The 15433-nt window shown below is 33.8% G+C and overlaps 2 protein-coding genes across 5 annotated transcripts; both read right to left on the reverse strand.

Annotated features, from left to right (window-relative positions):
- Nucleotides 1–3746: 3746 nt before the first annotated feature.
- On the reverse strand, nucleotides 3747–6295 carry LOC118048253 (uncharacterized). 2 transcript variants are annotated; one of them, XM_035057861.2, is made up of 2 exons: nucleotides 5049–6295; nucleotides 3747–3974 (listed from the first exon to the last, which is right to left on the reverse strand). In XM_035057861.2, the coding sequence occupies exon 1, from the start codon at nucleotides 6169–6171 to the stop codon at nucleotides 5083–5085; it is 1089 nt and encodes a 362-aa protein (XP_034913752.1). In that variant the 5' UTR covers nucleotides 6172–6295; the 3' UTR covers nucleotides 3747–3974; nucleotides 5049–5082. The 2 variants fall into 2 exon arrangements, with proteins under 2 accessions (XP_034913752.1, XP_034913751.1); XM_035057860.1 differs by having other exon boundaries at nucleotides 3747–4200; nucleotides 5049–6294.
- A 1250-nt stretch (nucleotides 6296–7545) lies between these two features.
- Nucleotides 7546–10181, reverse strand: LOC118048252 (uncharacterized). Of its 3 annotated transcripts, none has more exons than XM_073409936.1 (2): nucleotides 9438–10181; nucleotides 7546–8813 (listed from the first exon to the last, which is right to left on the reverse strand). In XM_073409936.1, the coding sequence occupies exon 2, from the start codon at nucleotides 8806–8808 to the stop codon at nucleotides 7858–7860; it is 951 nt and encodes a 316-aa protein (XP_073266037.1). In that variant the 5' UTR covers nucleotides 8809–8813; nucleotides 9438–10181; the 3' UTR covers nucleotides 7546–7857. The 3 variants fall into 3 exon arrangements, with proteins under 3 accessions (XP_073266037.1, XP_034913749.1, XP_034913748.1); XM_035057858.2 differs by having other exon boundaries at nucleotides 7546–8791; nucleotides 9438–10180; XM_035057857.2 differs by having other exon boundaries at nucleotides 7546–9075; nucleotides 9438–10180.
- Between the last annotated feature and the right edge of the window lie 5252 nt (nucleotides 10182–15433).

Genomic DNA, 15433 nt, shown 5'->3' on the forward strand with positions numbered 1-15433 from the left:
TTTTCCTGCAGTTGTGACCGACACGTGTTAGCCATGCAAAGAACCCATTGATATCTATAAAAAGGTTCCCTCACCGAGTAGAAAATCCATTAATATCTACAAGAAGGTCCCACACCAAGTAGAGAAGCCAGTGCCATTTGATCATGATGTCGCCAACCCTGTCCTGAGCAGGTGGAGTGTGAGAAATAAGATTGCGCTCCTCCACAGCTCCACTTTATGCAAACTACGTCGTTTACATCGACCCGTGAGAGGATATTTTCATAACAAGTAAACAAACTAGGATCTTGTTTATTTGCTGGAAAAAAAAAATTTAATGAATTATTTTTTTTATATTTAATAGTATCATGAAAAATAAATTGAAAAATATTTTATAGTATTTAGTTGTGTCATGAAAAATGAGTTGGAAAATAACTTATTAGTGTTTTATTTTTTCAAGTGTATTAAATAATAATGAACAAATCTTACAAATTAAAAGGTTAAATAAGAATGAAATTGAAAAAACAATATAATTTTATAAATTATCTCAAATAAAATAAATAATAATCAAAATAATAGAGATCAAATTTAAAAAATAAAAAATTAAAAGATGAAGAGATTAAAATAATAATAATTCACATTTCATAAATTATTTCAAATAAAATAAGTAACAATCAAAAGAATGAAGACCAAATTTGATAGATAAAAAAATTAATTAAAAAATGATAAGGAAAAAATAAATAACAATTATAAAAATGATAACTAAAATTAATATAAAAATTAAATTCTGATGGATAAAATTGAAAAAAAATATTCAAAAAAAAAAAAAATATATATATATATATATATAGCAATCAGAAATTTGAGGATCAAATTTGATATAATCAGGAATCAACAATTAATATGACATTTCTAATTTTTTCACAACTCTTGAAAAGTGTTTTCTGCCCAAAATAAAAGGAAAATATTTTCGTTGAAACCAAGCCAAATTTTTCTTTGACTGGAAAGTGTTTTTCATTGACCAATTTTTCTAATGGCAAATAAACACAGAAAAATTTTAAAAGTGGTTTCTTGAAAACCACTTTCCGGGAAACAAACATAGCCTAAAGCAGAAGTTGTGCTTCAACAGTGAAAAATACTATTCACACGCTCACAATACAATGTGCGCTAGAACAATGTTGTTTTTTTTTTTTTATTATTATTATTTTGATCTCAATTTTTTTTTATTATATCCCTTACTTACAAGATCAATGCCCAATTACTTCAAATTTTTCGACTTGAAAAAAAATTAAAAGATAAGGCAACAGCTTAGAGAAGGTGCCGAAAATGGATGTTGTGTTTAAAGTTGGAGTAGACTATACACTTTAACCCCTGATTTATTAAATTAAACCTTTTCAAACCCTTATGTTTTTTTAATCCAATTTTGGTACATGATTTTATTTTTATTATTTTTCATTTTTTGGTTTTTCAAGGAGAGAGAAGTTTTTGTCAAATTCTGGCATGAAGAAAAAAAGTCGTCATTTTCATATATTTTGGCTATCAAATTTGTTGATATTGGTATTCACAAGTTTCATTTTATAAAAAAAGTTGAATGGTAGTTGTTTCAAACCTCAACATTACCTCAAAAGTAAATCAAAGTTGAGGAAAAAAAATCTAACCCGGTTTGATTTCATGTGTTTGGGGCTATTTTTGCTGTTTTTTAGATTGATAAGTTGGTTTGTAGGTATTGTGAGAGTATTTATAAGGTATTTTTTGAATGGGTTAAAAATTGTATTCTTAGACAAAATTACCTTTGCCATAATTTTCTGGCCACTGTCGTGGTGGCCAGATTATGGGTAGGCATGTGACACGTTTGCATCAGCAAGAGACATGTCGCCTGATTTATTTTTAATAGGCACGCACACCTAGGCTTTTTTATGGGTTTTATTTTGCAATTCTTTTTATTATTCATTTAGGTGCAATATAAATTTAATAAAAAAAATATTAGACCCAATTAAATCCTTGATGCAGATTATTGATTTGACGGGTTATGACACAACATTTAGGGCTTTTTTTCATGCATTTTCCCCCATGATTTTTTAAGTCCTTTAAAAAGAAAGACATGTCAATTTAGTCATGTGCAAGATCTTTACGATCCTTTAAGGAAGGAGACTAGTCGTTTGGACTGTTCGCAAACTAATTTTGCCATCAATCCCTTGAGAAAAAGACTTATCACTAAGGTCATTCATGATTTTTTTGTCAACCCTTAAAAGAAGACTTGTTTTTTTGCAAAAATCTTTTACATCGACCTCTTTTATAAAAGAGACTCGTCAATTTGATTATTTTTAAAATGAGCATTGAATCTGTAAAAATGATAAAAATTAAATTAGGCTTTGGCCCATTTACTTTAAATAATTTTTCAAAAGCAGATTATTAAACCCAATTAAATCCTTGGTGCAAATCATTGATTTGGCGGGTCATGACATAACATTTAGGGTTTTTTTCATGCATTTTCCCCATGATTTTTTAAGTCCTTTAAAAAGAAAGACATGTCAATCTAGTCATGTCCAAAATCTTTACGGTCATTTAAAGAAGTAGACTAGTCGTTTAGAATCTTTGCAAACTACTTTAGCCATCAATCCCTTGAAAAAGAGATTTATCACTTATACCATTCATGAATTTTTTGCCGATCCTTATAAAAAGATTTGTTTTTTTACAAAAATCTTTTACATTGATCCTTTTTATAAAAGAGACTCGTCAGTTTGATCATTTTTAAAATAAGTATTGAACCTTTAAAGATGATAAAAATTAAATTGGGTTTTGGCCCATTTACTTTAATTAATTTTTAAAAAATAAACAGAAAAAACATATTGCTCTTATTCATTGGATCTTGATGGGATCGTACTGATCCAACCTAAATTATAATAACTAATTCTCAAAATATTACAAAAATAATAAAGCAATTTATTTTTGTCCTTTTTTAGTTATTAATTTTTTCATTAGAATGTTATTACCAAAAAAATAATTTGTGAACAAAATATAAATCAAGTGCATAAATATTGATATGCACAAAATTAAATACACGGATATCAAGAATTATTATTCAGGGTGATGTTAAAATCATGAATTAACTTGTATAATTTTAAGATTTTATTAGTCAATATATATTTTTCATGCAAAATCACTTTAAAAACTCAAATATTAATAAAATTAAACTGAAGCCATTCAAACTCTGTAAAATCAGGTAAAGATAAAAATTATAAAATAAAATTTTAAGTTATATTACCAAAAAAAAAAAAAAACTAAAAAGAACTGTGGCTAAATTTAACCAAAAAAAAAAAAAAACAGCTCTTTTCATTTTCATTGTTCAAAATGCACAAAACACTCTAGTTTCATACATGAAAGTTTTAATTTTTTTGTCATATTTAGTCATTGTTATTTTAGAATTTTACATTGTTTGTATGAAACATCATCTTTCCATTATTATGATAACATGATATCAAAAAATGCCATCATCTTTGCTTGAAATTAACTTAGAATCTTTAATTACTTGTAGGGTAGCATATATATATACCTTGGCTGGTATTTTACTAAACAAGGAAGATGCCGTCTGTTGATTCTTAATTGTCCTCGACTGTTATAATTTGATGATCCACTTAAAATACTTGACCTGGAATTCCTATGAAAACTTCTCAACTCCAGGGATGCATCTCACAGACACAAGCCATTCATGAACGGTGAATATTGAGTTGATCCTCCATGATTGCAGTCGAGAAGCAAACACAAGCAAAAAGATAAAAAGTGAAATGGATATTAATACCAAGGAAGATGCAAGAAGCCAACAAGAGTTAAGAACACAGGATAAGGAGGCTGCAATCTGTCTTATGAGCTCGATTGCTCGACGGAAATTCACATACAAATCAAAACAAAAGGAAGATCAAACTGATGCTGCCCATGGGACTTCTGGGATGTCGAATGTGCACTTTATTTCTTCTTCAGGAGTCCATAGGAAAGGCTTCCTGCATTGGATATCATGATATCATAAAAAGTTGATGATTGAAGAGTTTTAGTGAATGGCCACAAGAGAGCACAGGTAAATGGAGGGTCATATAAGAGCTTGTCGTGATCACATCACCCTCCTTAAGTAGTATGATAAAAGCTTCAAAATATCTCAGCAGCAGAAGCAGAAGCATGAAATCAACAAATAAGATTCTCCAATTTCTGGCCAGTGAAAGCAATGGAAACCTATGAAAATTGACAGTGTCAAAATGGAAAAAAGAAAGAGCTCAGGTTCACCAAACAGAATTTAAAGACAATGTCATTAATAATGCTCAGCAGCAGCCAAAGTTCATTGTTAACACCCAAAAATCACCCTTCTAAAACCAGGAGTTATCCAACCTTTGCAGAAATGGCAGAATGCCCAAGTAAAGGCCTGTCTAGAGTAGGAAAAACCACCCATCTAAGATGAGACACATCTACATTACTTCCCCACAAAAGCTACCCCATACGCTCTCCGAAGCGTCCAAAAAAAGTAGCAAGAGGGATCCAATTAAGAAATTCTTCCTATATGCACTCCAAGCCATTTTTGCATCCTCCACCAGAACAAGAGACAAGCTTTATCAGCATTTGAAACTTTATAGACAAGCTCTCGAATTCTCCCAGTCCAATCTCGATAAAAAGGAAAATGCTAATATGCTAACTCTGCTGCTCTTTCAGGACAACTATTTGACATGCATCTTCCCCTTACTTTTGGGATTTATCAAAATCTAAGAACTAAGAAAAGCTTTGAAAGAAAAAAACAGAACGCCTGCACCTTGCACTAATGTCATTAATGAACTAGCTAACAGACCGCAAAGCAGAGAAGCTCATGATTACTCATTGACTGCGCAATTATACTTGTAAATAAAGAAAGAAGAAAGGGAAACAGAACCAATACTTGTGTCCCTCGTCTGGATCTCCTTTATGCACAAACAATTACCATAATCTTTCTACTAGCAAGAAACACCCATCAACATTGATTGCCAAAATATAACACTTAATGATCTTGAAATCATCGACGGTATGAAACAAGCAAAGAAACAAACTATTATTACCCCTTCCTGCTAGCAAGCAAGAGCATAAGCACTCTCAGTTGGCCTTCTTGTCCATGTTTCTGATAAGCTGCTTCATCTGAAACCTCCAAATAAAAAAAATTGCCAAGCCTAATCCTATCAACACATACACCCAAATTTTCTCATCTTCACTCTCCTTCTCGGACCTCACCTCCTCTATATCAAACAACTCCCTCCCTCCCTTCCCACTTAGACCCTCCACCACACACCCATATAACACATACGCCCTATCCTCTCTCCCCACCACAACCGAGGTAGGAAACCTCTCCCCATCAAGGTCGATTTTGTCATAAACCACTCCCTCTCCCCAACTATCATCACTCTTCAAGAACCACAGCTTCTTATTCGACACAACCAAAACGACACCGTCTCCCCTTATCGCAATCCCATCGGCCTCCGGCAAATCCTCGCTCAACAAAACATTCCTTGCCGTGCCGTCATCGGCATCAACCTTGAACAACTTCCCCGTATTGGTCTGCACCACCAGCAAATACCCCTTGCTGACGTAAGCAATCCCGTTCAAACCGAAGGAACTCAACGGTGAGTCGCGGTCCACGGGAAACTGCGTGAATACCGGAGATGTTGAGAAAATCGAGGCCTCCCCTTCCGGGTTGACTTTCCAAATAAAGTTCCCCTCGGAGTTGGTGACGTAAGCGTTGCCCTTGAAATCGAAAGCGACAGCGTTGGCGATGGGGCTGCGGCCGTCTTCATCGGAGGGGGTAGAAGGAAGGAGGGAGAGGAAGAGGCGCTGGCGGGAACGGAGATCGTAAGCGGCGAGGCCGTTGAAGGGATGGAGAGAGTCGAAGGAGTGGATGACAGCGAGGAGGCGGTTGTTAAGTTTATCCACCGCGAGACCGAGGATGCTGGTGCTGGGAGGGAGGGAGGGGTCGGAGATGATGGTTTCGGTGACGCCGGCGTCGGAGACGGAGCTGACAGTGCGGTGGTGGAGGGAGCCGATGATGAAGTGCTGTGCCGAGGGATCGTAGGTAAGGCTTTCGGGGTAGAGGTTGGGAGATCGGAAATGGATGACGTGTGGGGTTTTGGCTGACGATAGGATGGGACCCACAATAAAAAAGAGTAAGAGAATTTTGGTAGCCGACGACATCAGTGAGATTGCAAAGGATTTCGTGAGTTGTGCAGAGATAGGATGACGATGTGGCTTTCCTTTTATGAGAATAGGAGTGGCCTCCGGCTGCGACACCTGGTCCTCTCTCCACAGTCCCGTCTGCTGACTGCTTTCATGTAACTAGTTTGTTTATTTTTTGCGGTTGAAATGTTTTTTAAATTATTTTTATTTTAAAAAATATATTAAATTGATTGTTTTTAAAGTATATTTATCATTGTTATAGTTTTTGTGATGTAAAAAAATAGATTCAGAAGCCCTATTTAGAATTTCTAATTCTTCAATTCATGAACTGATGAGTTTTGGAAGAATAACACCACAGTAGATACATCTGGTCATTTTGGAATAAATCTCTTGAAAAGCTAGTGATGAAATTGACAAAACTTGCTTTTGGAAACAGAAGACACAGCGTATAATTCTTTGATATCATCAGGTAGGCATTGGACTAAAGACAAGCACAGTGCTTCCACTATAAAAGCAAAGATAACATAAATTTGGACGGCCCGTGGCTAAACAGCTGCTGATCATAGGAAGAAAGGATTCCTTTGCCATCTGCTGTCTGGAAGAAGATTGCTTAAATTAATTATAGTCTGAAAAACTCCAAAGTCATTAACAGTGTAGACAGACAAGGACACACTGTAAATCTGAAAATGCATTGGTTTTGAGTTGACTGAGGGTCCTGTGAAGGAAATGCAGAGCTCAAATTTTAATGGTCTAAATGCAGGAGAGTTACAGTCTCTCATCTGTCTCTTTCACGGGTAGAAACCTCCACCAGAAGCAGTAAGTGTAGGGCTTCAAGCCTCCAACTAAAATTTCTCTGATTCCCGGTAATATATAAATATGACAACTTGCCCTATCTTTTCTTGTTTGCATACAATTCAAGCTGTAATGACATGTGACTTGGTGGTGATTTCAAGTGATGAATACGACTGCCTTTTTCATTCTATATTTTCCTTCACCTGGTTGGCTGAACTCGCAACTTGGAGAAATCTGTTCTTGGTAAAGCAAACGCCAAGCGTTTAAAATTATCAAGGGAACATTTTTCAACATAACAAAAGAGCCAAACCCAATTTCATGATGATGATGGGAGAAAATTATCTTCCACTACTCTCATAAGAACACACAAATGCAATCAGTGTTGGGTAAGTTTTCTTGATCTGCTGTGAGGTTAGAAATTAAGAGTTGAAAATGAAGTTCACCGACAGACTCAAAACTCTGATATTGGCTAAAAAAGTAAGGGACTCAATTCGAATGACTGAAGCCGTAGCTTGTTAAAACCAAGCTTCACTTCAGGTCACTGGTAAGTGGTAATCCATGTGCTGCAGTATCAGAGGAACACTCAGAAAACAATCTATCTATAGAGAAAGGCGCCACAAAAAGTTTTATTCTAAGTCAATGAGAAAACTAAATTCATCACATAATAAAATTACTTTTGGCTATAATGCACACCACAATGAATCATAAAACTATGGAGGGTTTGTGGGTGATAACAGATTTACACAAAAATCCTATATTACCCACACTACAATGAAAAGCCTACCAGAACCAAACGAGGCGAGGAAGAATACGCCACCAAAAAAAGGTGTGAATGGAAGAATTTCTGAATACAGGAATGAAGCTTGAATAAGAATGTGTGTGGAAAGGCGGGAGGACTTGTACAAGCAGGAGTTATGGCACATATTCATTCTCAAGGGTCGGTTGTGTTCGAGTCACCATTGCTGCTGGTGCTTTTGTTTCCCCGACCATTGTCATCTGCAGGGATTCCCCCACCTCTGCAGCCCTCTCCATCTGTTGCACTTTCTTCCTCTGCTTCAATTTCTGTGCCCACAATATGAGGAATGACAAAAGCACTAACAGCAACAATCCACCCAGAACTGACCCAATAATTGGCCACACTTTTTTAGAATTCTTCTTCTTCCCCCCTCCACTTGGCCCAGTACCCACGTTTGGAGGAGATGGAGTTGGAGACACTGGTGCTGGAGAAGGGGCAAGAGACTCAACAACTATTGAAAAATGCCCTTGCTGGATTGTCGAACATACATTTCCAGACGTCACATTGCTCAAACTTGGAAAACCATGTGAATCAAACCACACGCACTTCGCAATAGACCCATCAGCAGCTGAACGAACATTCAGGAATGTGATATTTAGGGGGTTACCAGATGCCATGATGTCCAATCCAGGCAAATTCGTAGCAGATAAATTTGAAGCATCGTAAGCAAGAAGGCCCAACACTGGAGCAATGTAAGTATAACCAGGCAGCGGATAATATCTCCCAGACCAATTGCCCAAATTTTGGTAGACTAAAACAACCCTCTCCACATATGGCCGCACCACTACTCCTTCTGGAATCCCAAACTCTTTGTACATCCGAACACCTCTACTTTTCAAGCTACCACTCCTGAGCCTCATGGCGGCAATCTTAATCCCAGTCAAATTCGAAGGAACAATCCCATCATACGGAATGCCAGTCCTAGGTAGAACAAATGCCCTATAAGCATAATCTTGGAGGAGAGCATCAAGGGCACGTGCACTGTTTGTTGATTGAGCATTAAACCTCGGCAACCAGAGGATCAATGTAAGAAGAGAAAGCATCGCGAGACTTCGAAGAAGCCCCATCGATGCTTTGAGATGTTAGAATTCAGCAGAATAACACTCAAAAAACGTTGCAAAACCCAAAAGTAAAACCAACCACGAAGCCAGCCCTCACAATCTTCTCCTTAACAATACCCCAAATCCAAACCAGAAACTAAAAACTCAAACTTGAAGAGAAATTGCAGCTAAGTTCTTCCAAAGAAACTTCAACGACTACAAAGCCTCAAACTTGCAACTCCATAGATGGTGGGTGACACGTCTATCTATACATATCTCTCTCTTTTTCTATACCTATAAAAATAAAAAATGTAAACAACGGATACTGTATAAAAGAACCCCAGATTCGCCAAGTAGAGAGTGTAAAGCAGTTCTGAAAGGTTAACGGTAGAAAACCCTTTATATTTTAATTTTTCCTCTCTTTTGGAATTGCTTGTACAAGACGCTCTCTTATAGACCCAAATTAAACACAGAGCTTTGCGAATCTTCGCAGCATTTTCTCAATAAGAGTCGAGATTAAAGAACCAATCTTCACAATTACAGCAACTAATTAAAAGTCTTAGAATTTAATCAAATCATGTGGGCTAATAAAATGACTGCCAAATAATACACATTCCAAAGAAAAAGCGAAAGCAACGATAGAGACTTTTTAGTACCTGGATTCAGAATTCCAAAGGGGTTTTTCACTTGACAAAAATTAGAGGTTTTTCTTCTTCAAAACCAAGCTGCTGAAGATTCACATTAGCCAAGCAAGAATCTTGAGATAATAAATCATGATTAACTCTAGGCAAGAAGATTTAAAAGGAGGAATCTTTTTAACCAAAACCCATCTGCATTATGGTTGAATCAAGAGAGTAACACAACCAAATAATTTATTTTGCTTTTGGAACTGACCCCCACACTGCTCTCACTCTCTTTTTACTCTTATATTATATATATGGAGAAAAGAGTAGAGAGGGTGAAAAAAAGAAGAAAAAAGGAGTAGAGATTATAAGAGGAAAAGACAGGAAGGAGATAAGCTCTCTAGATGATGATGGAGATGAACCAGTGTGGACTGGAGAGAGAATTGAAGGATATAAATTTTCTACTATTTTTTCTACCAGTATGCTGCCACCATAAAAGCTGCTGATGGGGACTCAAAGAATGAACGCTATGGCTGATAAACACTAAAAATAGTAAAACACCAGCAGATAATAGGGGGGGGAAAACATTTATTAGCGATAATAATAATGGTAATCTTAATTATTTTGATTTACTGGTGTGTAAAACATTTGTTAAACCCCTCACATGACTGTTCTTTGTCTTGTTACTATTATGCCCATGGGATTGTTGCGGCGACCACCCACAAACAAAGCCCTCTGCCTTCAACTTGAAGGTCAGATTGAAAGGGCAAACAAGAAAGTAAGAAATGTGAATTGAATAAACAAACCGGAGGTTAATTCAACGACGGCTTTCTAAAACCAGACAGAGACAAAATAAAATAAAATAAAATAAAGGTATTTTCTTAAATCAATTTCTGAATAGAAAGGTAGTCTAGACTCTCAAGAAAATCACCTATCTCGAAATATTTACAGATACACGTGTGTGTGTTTTACTGCTGCTAATTGGTCATATAAAAAATCTATCGCTGAATTTGAAAGCATGATTATCTTTCATTTTCAAGCAAATCCTGTAGGTAAAGCAGCATAAACCGGCGTGAAAAGTTGATCTTGAAAAGTTGAAGATGGCACTAATGGAGTGGACTTCTTGCTCATTGCAATCATGATTTAGGTACTGTTTATTTGATATTATGATTAAAAATATTTTTAAAAAATTTAATTTTTTTTTATTTTAAATTAATATATTTTTGATATTTTTATATTATTTTGATGTGCTAATATTACAAATATTTTTTTAAAAATAAAAAAAAATATTATTTAATGTGTTTTAAAATGAAAATTACTTTGAAAAACAACCATTATTATATTTTCAAACACCTTTTTAGTTTTGGAGATATTTTAAAGTGTTGTGATGATTAAATTTTAAAGTATTTTTTAAAAATATATTAAAATAATTTTTTTATTTTTAAAAAATTATGTTATAATATCAATATATTAAAATAATGTAAAAATATATATAAAAAATTAATTCTAAACAAAAACAAAACTACAATTACATAAATGATTGGAATAAATGACATAGGAAAAGGTTGAATGAAATTAAAAATCCAAACCAATCCTAGTTTATACATTCATTTATTGTCATATTAATTAAATTTAAACCGTTCAATTCAATTTGGATTATTATGATTTAATATATGATAAGATAAAAAAAACTTAGATAAATAATTTAAATAAAATAAATTTAAATTTTTGTATTATTCACAGTAACTTACAAAGAAATAATCACTCCATGCAGAAGAAGAATAACAGAAAAAATGGCAATTGGAATCCTAGCTCTTAACTCCTGATATCAGAAACATAAAACAAATTTTTTTGAGTTCTGGAGCTTAATTGATTAAATTAAATATTGTCATTCCAGCTCATTGGATCCTGCAAACCATACACTCCTCTCCGTATTGGACCACGCATGCTAAAGTACGCCTTGGAAGCACATGGATGTGCAAAATCTGTCATCTTTGCACAAAATACCAGGGGCTGCCTCACGGGCTATTTTTGGTAACTTGTACCCTTCGAGGACTCTTCTGATACAACAAGTTGATTTTTTTAAAAAAGAAAAATAGCATTGTTTAGAAATAAAAATTTAGTAAAATAGTATATTTTTTTTTTTAAAAAAGGGTAAAATATCATAGTTTAGTATGCATAGCGATTAAGAAATGCTACATTTAAAGTAGGGGTGTGCAAAAAAACCGGAAAACCGAATAAATCAAGAAAACCAAAAAAATATTAACAAAAAAAACCGAACCGAAAAATAAAACCAATTAGAATAGTTAGAAAAAATCTCGGTCCGGTTGTGTTTTTGGTTTTGTAATGCAAGAACCGGTTAACCCGGACCAAACCGAACAGAACCGGTTCAAAAAAATATACTATAAATATAAAATGGTACTATAAATAGAAAAAGTTATCCTCCCCAGCCAGTAACCCTAGCCCCCTCTCGCCTCTCCTTGTCCCTCCCCCTCCCCCTCAGCCCCCTTGCCTCTTCATCTCCCCCTCCCTCTTTCTCTCCCTCTCCATAGACTTAGAAGCAGCACCCTCTTGCCTCTTGATCCTAGGATGAATCTGGGTGTAGCGGATCTTACTAGGCTTGGGTGCGAAAAAACGCTGATATTTATAGTTGAGGAAGACTTGGATTGTTGCAACTAAGAATTATTATGAGAAGTTGAAAAGGAGTGGACGAGAGGGAACTGTTGAACTTGTTGAGAATGAAAAGGAAGACCACTACTTCCATTTGCTGGATCTCGATGGTGGCAAGGCTAAGGAAATGAGGCATAAGTTTGTTTTGTTTCTCAAACAATACTAGTTGAATCTCAAACAAGATCTTGCTAAGTTTGTTTTGTTTGATAGTGACAAGGCTCAAGAAATGAGGCATAGGTTTTCTCGGTTTTTTGAAATCAAGAACTGAACCGGACCGAATCGAAACCGGTCGGTTTGACTCGGTTTCGGTTCGGTTTCGATTTTTTTTCAAAAAAAACCAGTTTGGTTGTTTTTTATAGGTAAAAACCGAACCAAACCGAAAATGATCACCCCTAATTTAAAGTTATCACGCAGAGATAGATAGCATGAGAGAAAAAAGAAAGAAAAAAACCATGAAACTCGCTGAAATTCTGATTATGACATCATCAATACCTTCGAAAAGATCTCGATAAAAAAAATTTAATAACACCAAGAAAAGTCACGAATAGTGACCAAAAAGTGCCACACTCCCCATCAAAGGCAAGCGAGCAATTGCAATAGAGAGAGAGAGAGAGAGAGAGAGAGGGGGGGGGGGAAAAAAAGAAATGAACCTTAGAAGATAAACCAAAACTCATAATACAACACAACTAGTACCATAAAAAAATATTGACAAGACGGATCCAACAACATCAAGGAATGTCACCAACGATGACTTGACTAGGTCACACTCGACAAATAGCACACTCTTTGTCCAAAGACAAGTGATTCACTCACCGCGTATGACTCACTCTGATCATTATTTGTGACTTTTTCTTAGTGTTGTCGGATTAATTTTCTTAAAATCATTTTTATGATACTGGTGATGTCATAATCGAATATTCTATGTATATTCAGGGTCTTTTATTTTATTATTTATTTACTTCCTTTTTCTCTCTCTCTCACACATTTGTAATTGCTCACTTGTCTTTAGATGAATAGTATGATCCATTCCAGTCGTTGTTAGTGACATTTCTTAATGTCGTTTGATTTATCTCATCAAGATTTTTTTTATGACACCAAAGATGTTGTAATTGAAGCTTTAATGTACCTTCAAGATATCTTTCTTTTTTTCTTTGTCTCTTTTTTTTATTTATTGTAATATGTGTCAACACATTTAATAATTTTCTTGAAATACAACATTTCTCGTCGGCTATAACTTTAAATGTTGTGTTCTTATTCATGACATATAATAAACTGTGATATTTTGCTAATTTCTTTCTACTTGTTTTATTTGACTAATATTTTTTTTCAAATGACATTAACAAGTAAAAATACTTCATCAAGCAATCCAAACAAAGCAATTCTTTAACCAAACACAATCCAAAAATTTGTGATGCAACTTGCATTCCCAATTTTACCCTCCCTTTGTTATCCATTAATAATGGAGTATTAGTTATTTATTATACAGGGGTTTGCAATATGCTCTGGTTCCATGCTAAATTTCTCATAAAATATTTAGGCGTTACAAATGCATTTTAATAAAAGAACAAAAATCTAATAATCTGAGTTATAGTTTTAAACAATCAATTAGCCATAGAAAAACCTAGTAAAGACCCATTAACCTTTATCTTTTCTTTTAAAAAAAAAGAACACAATGCCTTTTTTACATATTTATAAAATAAAAAAATAGATTGATCTAGGTAATGAGATTAAGATAACCTGACATGCTATTTATTTAAAAACTTGACTTGACTCAGTAGTTTGACTAGTGAACCAAGTGATATAGGGCCTAGGCTGCGTTGGGTACTAATAGAAATAGAGGGAGGATTCACCTGCTACGATCCCATAGAAAAATCAAAAAATGATTGATCCACAACACAGTTAGCCTAAGGGAAATCCTTTGACCTCTATTTTTTTTAAAATGATATTATTTTTATATGTTTATATAAAAAAAAGATTGATTTGAGTTAACCCACTTAATCTTTGACTCGAAATTTACCTCGAGTTTATCTCTAGGTCGGGTTTGAAATCAACGTCATTATAATGTTAGTATTTTAGAATTGAAATTTGCTATTGGAATAGTGCCAAAATGGTGTCTAATAGATCGTCACAATTTGTTTTATGTTTTTTTAGTTTTTACTAGATTATTGGCCCACGTGACATTACAAGTCAAATCAATTTTTTTAATATATAACAATGTCTACATGTTGTTAATATTTCTTCTAATATAAAAAATTTAACCATATTAGGTTGACTCAACTCTAATGGTTTAAAAACAACTCGAATAATTGTTAAAAATATAGTTTGATTTAAAAAAATTTCAAGACTATTTTTTTTAAAAAATATTGAGATAAAAAACATATTGGATCAACTATGGTCAACCCGGGTTAACTTGCCAAATTTATAACAAGTACAATAGGATAATCCTATAAAAAACAAATTAAAAAAAATTATGAAACTCAATTCTTTGTTAACCCAGTGTTAAAGAATGGGGTTAAAAAAAAATAAAAAACAAACAACTTAAGTTAACTCGGGTTAAACTGTTAAAGATGCAACCCATGTCATGTGATTGAGATATCATTGTAGAAAGCAATTCGAAATAAATTATGAGGATAAATTCCCAGTTAACTTAATGTTGAAGAATAAAATTTTAAAGAATAGTTAAAAAATACAAAATAAATAACCTGAGTCAACTCGGGTTACCCCACCAAACTTATGACCTAGATAACGAGATCGAGATACTCTAATAAAAAGCAAAAAAATAAAATAAAAAAATAAAGCTAAATTCCAAAATAATGAAATGCTGAAGGATGAAACTAGAAAGAAAATTCAACTAAAAAGATGAAAAAAAAACCCAAATTAATTGGCCAAATCCGCGATCAAAGTCTTAAGACAGGGATAATCAAACTTAACGTTGAAGAATTAAATTATAAAAGACAAGAAAAATAACCCAAGTCAATTTAGGTTAACCTCTAAACTTGCGATCTAAGTAATGAGACCGAAATAACCTTGTAGAAAGTAAATCGAAAAAAATTATGAAGCTCAATTATAAATCAATCAAATATTGAAGGAAGAAATTGATTAAAAAACAAACTAAAAAATATATACAAAGTATACCAGTTAAATCTTCAAATTTACAACTAAGTCATGAAATTAAAATAAATAAATTCAATATTTAAAAATAAAATTAAAAATTATTGAAAAAAAAACACTATTAAAAGTGAATAATATTTTGTGGGGAGGGAAATTTTCTTTCTAAATTAGTTTATGTTAATTAAATAAATGTCATAGAAATAACCTTTAGATTTTTTTAAATTAAAGATATTAATAAGAAAAAGAAG

Source organism: Populus alba, chromosome 6 (genome assembly GCF_005239225.2).
Source record: "Populus alba chromosome 6, ASM523922v2, whole genome shotgun sequence".
Classification (NCBI taxonomy): domain Eukaryota; kingdom Viridiplantae; phylum Streptophyta; class Magnoliopsida; order Malpighiales; family Salicaceae; genus Populus; species Populus alba.

Bases quoted from the DNA above. Each gene is read 5' to 3' on its own strand.
- LOC118048253 (XM_035057861.2), bottom strand. From the start codon at position 6,171: ATGTCGTCGGCTACCAAAATTCTCTTACTCTTTTTTATTGTGGGTCCC.
- LOC118048252 (XM_073409936.1), bottom strand. From the start codon at position 8,808: ATGGGGCTTCTTCGAAGTCTCGCGATGCTTTCTCTTCTTACATTGATC.